Below are 9,023 nucleotides of genomic sequence, written 5' to 3'. Positions count from 1 at the left end.
AACACTGGTTTGATTACATGTATCATTCCTGAGTTCCTAGTTCCGACTGTCCTCTACAATACTCTACACTCCTACTAGTAGTAGTAGTAGTGCTAACTTGAAATCTTCCTACTATACTCCGCAAGGCACGACTGCAATCAGACTTTTCACAAACCGATGAGTCATAAACCCTTGTGGAGCCCCGAGAGCAATCTTAAACCCAATCAGATTAGTAAAACTTGTCGATACTATGACTCATAGTGTTGTGCTGAGTATCAGTAAAAATACTGTGTGGTGATATATAAAGAATATCATATATACATAAATACTTTTGAATTTAAAGAGTGTGTATGCAGTCTACTGACCACTGTAGTAAGAGTTCGTTTACATACAAATATAATATATAATATCACTGTGTTGCACTGTCACATAAACAGCAATAATATCTTCAAAAAGATGAATGGAAACAGTGTTCCAGAGAATGCCGGTATGAAAAACGACGTTGAGAACCCTTTCACAGTGCTGTCTACTGATACAAACGCAAGCACAGTCGAAGATACGAACACTGGCGCATATATCAACAGGCAGACCATCAGCAACGATAGTACAAGTAACGCCGAAGAACGACCTCCCGGAAGACCGAAGACGGATCCGCCAGCCTCAAAGAGTTTGACATCGGACGTAACAGTTCAGATGGGGGATATAAATATAGCGGGTGTTACAAACAGCAATGTTCTCAACAGGAATGTATATGACAACGATTTAAATAGTTGGACGAATATTCATTCGGAATCGGCAGTTGATGGCGCTAACGCCAGTCTACCAACTCAAGTTGTACCTGCACCTGCCCCTAGAAGCCCAGTGGTAGCCACATTAGCCGGTGTTGGTACTTATTATGGTATGTGTCGAATATTTAGTCATTTACACTATTATACCTCATACCCATAGATGCCCGAATGAAGGAGGATGACTCTGCTACCATTTATGTATGTGCACATATGTATCGCCATATGACCCATGTGTATACACACACCCGCATATAAAGGAAGCTGTTCAATACATGTGCACTCGTTTTTTTGCGCGTGTTTGAATGTGTGTGTGTGTGTGTGTGTGTGCGTGCGTGTGTGTGTGCGTGTGTGTGTGTATGTATATGTATGTATATGTATATGTATATACATACATACAAATATATATATATATATATATATATATAATGTGTGTGTGTGTGTGTGTGTGCGTATATGTATATATATATATTGTGTGTGTATATATATATAGTATATAAATAGATATGCATTTACAAAAGTGCGTCTGAGTACATTCTATATAGCTCTATAAACTATCGTCAAGGCTTTAGTGTCATGCTCCGATTCGACTGACTCGTTGTGCATGTGTTTGTACGTGTACGTACGCAATAACAGGCAGAACCGCGCTGAAGATGGCTGGTTCCGTGGCATCTACAGCAGTTACATACGCGCGAAGTACAACGGACAACTATATTGCAAGCAGAGCGAATGCTGTGAAGAAAAACACCCCGGCAGCTTCTGAAAATGATGACTCGTATCTTGGTATGCTGATTTATTGTAAGAAAGTGGTGCTATTGTCGACTGAGAGTCGCACTGCTCCGACGCTTGAGGTACATCAAAATTGGTTTATTTTCTTGTGTATATATATGTGTGTGTGTGTGTGCGCGCGTATGTATGTATGTATATAGTATATATATATATGTGTGTGTGTGTGTGTGTATATATATATATATATATATATATGTATATTTTATGTATATACACAAATGTATAGTTATGTATGTATCTGGTTATATTTTTGCATGTGATAAACATTCTTCTGTTATCAAATCGATTGTATGGGAACGAGCAGTCCGTTACAAGTACGTGAATGTAAACCCTGGTATATTTATTTCGATACTAACAAATTGTATATACACACCCGCGCACACAGCACAACAAAAGAACGTTTTGGCGTCGACGCCGTCTTTGACGACTGCGGATGTGCCTCTGGTAGCGAGAAAAGATCCAATTAATGAAGAGGTGTGCTCAGTGCTGTGTGTGTGGTACTATGCCTTTGTGCCCGCGTATTCACAGGAGGGTGTATGAAGCTCTGATGGGGTACGATCTGATCGCATATATGTACTATCTGCGGGATGTTAGATGCACCGAAACGATATGTGAATTCGAATCCTCGGTCATTTGCGCTGGCAAATACCTATCCATGTCATGGGTTGCATCCCTATATATGCATGTGCATGCTACGTTGTATACGTATATTAATATATGCTTGTTTGTGAGCACAGGTCTCTTCCTGTGCAGGTTGACGAATTTTCTTTGATTGAACAATACAATTGTATTCATTCGCATCGTTCTCTGCCCGTGAACTGTATATCTCACATGGACGGCCTCGGCTGTGTATGGCAGTTTTGCTAGAACACCTTTTACTAAGCTTTTAACTGTAGAGTTTTCGTGGTTCAGCGGCACGTATCCTCAGTACATATATTTATATGGCATTGGTCAGATTCTGCTCTGTGTTCTGTGAAGGTTTCGGATACATCCATTCGTATGTGTTGCAAAGTGTGGCACAAAAAATAGGGATTGCATTGCAAATGACTGAGTGTCACTTCCGCATATGATCAGTATGTACTTCCACACCGGCAACTGTCAGCAACATCACAAATCACTGTGCTGGTATATGTGTATAATTATGCAAACTTACGAATTCAAGTAAAAAATGCTATCAACACTAATCCTCTGATAAAAAAATCAACGCTTGTGTAGGAATGGTACGAGTGCTTCAATGAAGAGGGCCAAATTATATCTCCCGAGTTCGTCAGGTGGGTATGGCTATAGAGCCACCAAGCGTGTATTCATCTGAGCTGAACACCCAAGTACATGTACTCGTTGTAGTATGGGCACGTATTCATACGTGCTTATGTGTTTAACTTATGGCGATCGCTCAGTAAAGTAATTGTGATATGCTACGAGACCGGTCATTTCTATAAATCTTAATATCGGTATATGTGTATGTATTAGGGGTTTTTGTATAATACGATGCATTGCCACGTTTCCCTCGTCCGCATGTTGTGATATAACTAGCGGTTGAAGAAGTACTATAGCATGCCATTATTGAGTCAGAGTTCTACAAAGTTTTCAGTGTTGGAAGTTTGCTTCATTCCTGACGTAAAACACTCATTTGTCAATAATATAATTTGCGCCTGAAATCCATACATGGCTGCCAATAATGTCGTACTGATGCCTTTGTTGCAATGTTTTGGTGCTTTCAATAGATTTTCAATCTCACACTGTAATATTCGATCAAGAATCTTGTATCTAGCTGCTTATAAGTAGCAATTTCCGTGCGTGTGTTTTTATATTGTCGTTCTGATGTAGTGCACTTTTGCTTCTCATACCGTATGGTACGTCCAGGAGTCGAGTATTCACGGGCGGGTGTGCCAATGACATTGTGAGGCGTAGTATGTGGGAGTTCCTACTAGGCGTTTACCGGTGGAGTTCGACATACGAAGACAGAGAAAACGAGTCGAGGAAGAACAGGAGACAGTATTACGAGCTACTGGTATGTGCTGGCGCACCCTAAGCAGAACCCTGAACCCCCACACTATATGAACAATTGTATCGCTATCAGTATGGCTTGTTGATGTACTACCCAGAGGCGGTAGGAGGTCACGCAATAATACGAGACTGTTGCATCACCGTGCCTCGCAATAGAGTTTCGCGGAGAGAGTGGTGGTAAAGTAAAAGATCAGTTGTGAACAAAAGAGACTCGAGGTTCTGATGAATCGATCAATGTTGGGCGATATTCGCTTTTGTGTCAATTGGTTCGCCTTGATCTGTTCATACATGTGTATGTTGCCCTTGCCGGTGTACGATTATCTGTTTGCGATTACAATCATGCGCCTGCTACAGCGATTTACACACTTTGAGATGTGTCGACTGCACTAGTAGACCGTAGGTTAATAGGGTTTTGGGTTTGCCGCTCTTTGCCATCTATCTATGCGAATCGCCAGCTGCTTGGATTGCACCTTTGGTGCCTTTGTGTATTGCTTGGAATGGGGTTCGTTGTATCCGATGCCTGTATTTTGTGTTTGTGTTTTGTCTGTAAATCCTTTCACCGTACCATGGACCACTGTGAGATTATATGTTCTCCCCTGTTAGTCAGCTAAAACTCGCAAGATTTTGCTATGAGTGATAAATTTTGGTTTTATCCCATTCGCAAATACTGTATGAGTTAGTGATATATGCAACACTCCTTTTTGCTGTGTATACTGCTTTTACGTGTTGTAGTGTGTAGTTGCTATAAAGCGTTTGGCGTACAATTGGAATTTAATCTGGTTGTATTCATATCATTATTATTTTAAAATAGGACCTACTGAATGCAATGGAGCTCACCCCCGAAGAAGCGGAGTCCATGGAACAAATAGACAAAGACGTTATCAGAACCGACAGGGAGTTGCCCTTCTATGGTACGTTGATGCGGCTCATGTTCGTACGATAGTATCCTAGTTGTACTGTTCGTTTGGATTGGTATTAGGTTTGGGAGATGGGGTATATTTCTGTTGCAAGGACCGTACTATTCCCATTCTCCCAGGTGACGCTTGAAGGACACAAGCCCTCACAATGCCTTCGTTCCGTCTACATATATATACACCACTGTCAGTAGACAGCGTAAAGTAGCGTCTGCGTGGGTACATCAATATACTAGAAAGCCGTCGTGTTTAGAGACGATATGTTTACACTCTCGGCGTCACTGATGGACACGGAATGACATATACATAGTAACTACATTGTTTTTGGCCTGCAAGCTCTTTGCTTCTACATGTATGCAAATCGTTCTATATGACAGTGCGATCTCCTCACATATTGGCTTTCTATGTGTGGCAGAGTCTGAACTTGCAAGCTATCAGCTTTTCCCAATATCACATCTCACACCCACACAAGAGACCGTATTCCTCACATGTCGTGCTGTGTACGAACTCCAGCCATAGACTTTTTAAACCATCGTCTCTGCTTGAAATTCTGAAGTTGCCTGTGGCAGAAAGAGTATAAAGTTAACGATGGTGTGTGTTCCCAAATCACAGGTGATCCAAACGATACATTGGACTCGGACGAACCGCTGCCCATCAATCTGCAGAAACTGCGGAACATCCTCGGTGTATACAGTGTGATATTCAACCCGAAGTTGCCGTATATTCAAGGTACTTTGATGTAAACCTTCCTCTTCGAGTCCACTCTCTTGTAGGTGAATAAGTCCTTCACGACGACAATATATCGCGTGTGCACTTATACATATCTACAAAGCACTATGGTGTGTGTGTCAGAGTCCGTAGCAGACGACATGCACTAATCGGGTACAGCAACATATGCCACATGTATATAGTCAGTATTTTTCTAACGTTGTGTTGGCCACTTGGCATGCACAGTTTCCATTGGGAATTGATTAATAGGTGCGCCCAGTGCACCACATCTGCATATATGTGTGGCTTATGGGTGCAATGTACGTAGGTTCGAACTAGAATATTATATATCCGAATATATGCATGTGTCGCGTGTGAAGTGTATGTCTTCCGGCTATATTTACTGAAAGTAATCAGGTGCACAGAGGTATTACTTACTATAGACACATTGGCTTTTATTGTCTAGTTCTCTTTTAAAGGTTATTCAAATACAAGAGTATATGAGTCAAATCGCAAATGAAGTGTGTATTTTTATAGTGCGTACACGCACAGCTGTTATTCATAATGCGCACTGAGATTCCCTCTTCTCGGTGAGTGTGGGTGCCACTCGGAGAGGGTTTGTCTTTGTTGGTGTTTGGGATGTTTGTTTATGGTTTTGAGTTTACATATCTATACACGATCGTGCTCAAGGTTATTTAATTGTATGTGCACGCTCACGCTTGTTGTGTTCCTTGTCCTCATATGTTACCTAATCGATTTTTTCGTGCATGTGATAACACTCCTTATCCAACAATGGATAGAATGCATTCATTACGTAGTCTACATTGACCTGACAAGCAGTTCTATCGGTGATGACTGTAATATACAAACAGGCGTTTGGCGTGATAGTCAGCACGTGTCACTTTCGATTGTTGCGGATGCCTTCTTCACTACTTAACGCGTACTTTCGTCGGTACCTTCGGCAGTCTGGAACTAATAGTCCGGGTGCCATATGCTAACCCTTGTTTAATACTCTTACGATATCATATTTAGGAATGAACGAATACGCCTCTGCGATGTTGTACATACAACAGGGCGAGGAGAGTGATGCCTTTTGGTGTTATGTCAAGGTATGTGCGTGTTTCAAATCGACAGAAGTTTGCGATTTTTATAAAGACTTCGTTAGTGAGCCACTTCGCTTCTGCACGGATTATTGTACTCTAGATAAAGTCTCGCTGTCTCCCAAAGTTGCGGCAAAGTTCTGTAGTCATGAGCATTCGTACACCCTTGCTTGGAGTGATTCAGGCATCCGTCAAAACACCTGTGCTGGTCTGTGTACTATTGTGCCTTATGTTGGTGGTAGTGCATTGAATATGCTGTTTCAAACAACCTTATAATCTTACAACGCAACTCAACTGTACCTTTGTGTGGTCCTATCAAGCCGATTTGTTGGCATCAAGCCTGTACCCGTTCGACCGCCGTTATATATGCTGATCGCGCACATGCAAACGGCTCAATGAGACAAGTATTACATCACTCTGACACGAATATCTCAACTTGTGCGCCTTGTATGTGACAGTGCATTAGTCCGTAGTTGCGCCATTCGCTGCTTCAGGGTCCGTACGTAGCGTTTCACCGCAACTCTGTACTCCAACACACTACCACCAGTAGGTACTCTTCGTGGGCATCACATCGCCTGGGGGGGTAGTTCTTTGTACACACCTGACTTGACACAAACAAGAATGTTCTCTCCATCCATACATACACCTTGTTTGCCATTTCATTCGCCACGAGGCTGTGTTGATTCCACACCTATCTCATATATATATGCCTGCACCTATCCTGCGCCTACCTACCCTGCATCCAACTGCACAATCCAGTTGATGCAATTCATGGGCGATTTCTTCCTGCCAGAGGACAAGACTGTGATGAACCGTCAGTTCCAGATGCTCATGCAGCTAGTTGGGGACCACTCGCCTAAACTCTACGTGCATTTGGCCTCTCACGAGTGCACGGACGTGATCTTTGCGTATTCTTGGATTCTGCTGAATATGAAGCGACAGTTCCCGTTTGAAGAATGTATGTTTGGCTCTACTGTCAGTTTGCTGTGATGGATGAGTACCCTCTTTTTTTTCTATACTCTCTATACACGCGTCACTTATGTTTATGTATATATATATGTGTGTGTGTGTGTTTGTACGTACACTTATACATCGATAAGTGCATGAGTAACGTAGTGGGTGAAGGGTTGCCCGCGTGCACTGGGCCTCACACAAGAATACGTACACTCCTTGTATATGTCTTTACGAGTTTGCTGGTTATGTTGGATCAGTCAAACTGATCAGTGTATTCTTATGGTTTGTCTGATTTTATGCGATCTTATAAAAGCTTCCGCATTATTTATATTCATTTACACTGAGACCAGCGTGTCAATTCTCAGCGGATGTTTCATCTTTTTGCTATGCAGCCGTAAAGGTATTTGAAACAACCTGGAGCATGCCCATGAAAGAATACCAAGACAACCGCATCAATCTCGGTAAGCTTTCGTCATTTATTTGTGCATCGGGCTCTCAAAGATATTAGTGCTTTTCGAGCTCTTTGGCCAACTGATTTCGTATGTATTCTTGTTTGTCTTTAGGGATTTCGTATGTACTTTTAAAACTACAACTCGGCGTGGTCAATGTACTGCTATTGACGAGTATGTGGCTATACATACACTACATGATCTCTCTTACTGTGTTTAAAACTTGTTTTTTCCTCGTGCTTTTCCCCGTGTATACAGGTAACAATCCGTACGTATTGTTTCTGGCACTGGCCGTATTCGACATAGAGAGCAAGAACATGGAGAGTATGGACTACGGTGAAATTCTTATGCATATGAATACACTGTCAGGAAAGATGGATTTAGACTTGGTCCTTAGTAAGGTATGCTTTGTAATCTTGATCAATCCTATCGTCGTGTCTATTTGTAAACATAAACGTCTTCTTGCTTATTTATGCACAATTCTTGTCGACATACTTGTATATGTTCAACTTCCCAATTCACAACCATCAGTCACTCTGTGTGTCATCTCATTTTGGGCATTCACAGCTGGTGGTTTGTAAGTGCGTCAGCGTCTCCCTTGCTCTGCTCCTCTAGATTGTGCCGTCTTGTGCATATTTCCGGTCATTTTACAGTGCACTTTTCAAAATATCTCTTTGCAATATCGTCGCGTATATTCAATGAGTACTATGTTGGTTGATTCGAATCCCCCATTTTGGAGCCATGCTCGTGTATATAACCCAATTTATTGTCCTTTTTTCACGTCCGATATCTGGTCTATCGAATTTATTACCGTGTTTATTTGCTGGCTATGTGTATTGAGTATTTCTTTACTTGTTCGGATTAGCCTGTTTCCAGCTTTTCTTCTCAGATTCCATTTGATATCTTGGTGGCACATATAGAGACAATATTATGTATTTCAATTTGGGGTAAATTATTGTCTCTACAACACACATAGTTTTCTTATCTGAGTGACTAACAATTTCGCTGTATATCGGGTGCTCAAATACATTATATTTTGCGTCGTTTTTTTGCATTTTTTATTGTACCCAAATGTAGACACCTTTGCGGTGCTTCTAAACTATATGTGTGTATTCTATTCATGGAATCTTTCTCATACTTTTTTAATTTTTCAGGTGCTTTTTCCTTTGGATTTACGCTCATTTTTCTATCTATAGGTTTGATATTTGCATGTACGAGTTCTCTTTGTACCGTTTTCAGTGCGTGCATCAAGAAGTGATCCGCTCATGATGCTTTGAGTTCGCACAATAAAACTGTTGTCTTGTGCTTTCAGCTATCATCCGTCGCAGTATATACATA

At 41.4% G+C, this 9,023-nt stretch overlaps 1 protein-coding gene across 1 annotated transcript; it reads left to right on the top strand.

The window, feature by feature from the left end:
• Positions 1 to 334: 334 nt before the first annotated feature.
• Positions 335 to 8,300, top strand: SARC_07857 (hypothetical protein; the record flags this gene model as incomplete). The annotated part of the gene is made up of 12 exons (XM_014298184.1): positions 335 to 877; positions 1,401 to 1,547; positions 1,939 to 2,027; positions 2,769 to 2,824; positions 3,417 to 3,564; positions 4,372 to 4,471; positions 5,087 to 5,203; positions 6,215 to 6,291; positions 7,042 to 7,240; positions 7,629 to 7,697; positions 7,944 to 8,086; positions 8,253 to 8,300. Exons 1-12 carry the CDS (start codon positions 436 to 438, stop codon positions 8,298 to 8,300), a joined length of 1,635 nt encoding a protein of 544 aa, XP_014153659.1. The 5' UTR covers positions 335 to 435.
• Between the last annotated feature and the right edge of the window lie 723 nt (positions 8,301 to 9,023).

This window comes from Sphaeroforma arctica (genome assembly GCF_001186125.1).
Source record: "Sphaeroforma arctica JP610 unplaced genomic scaffold supercont1.654, whole genome shotgun sequence".
Lineage (NCBI taxonomy): Eukaryota > Ichthyosporea > Ichthyophonida > Sphaeroforma > Sphaeroforma arctica.
Note: the sequence above shows the minus strand (reverse complement) of the source record. Positions and strands in the feature narration are given on the sequence as shown.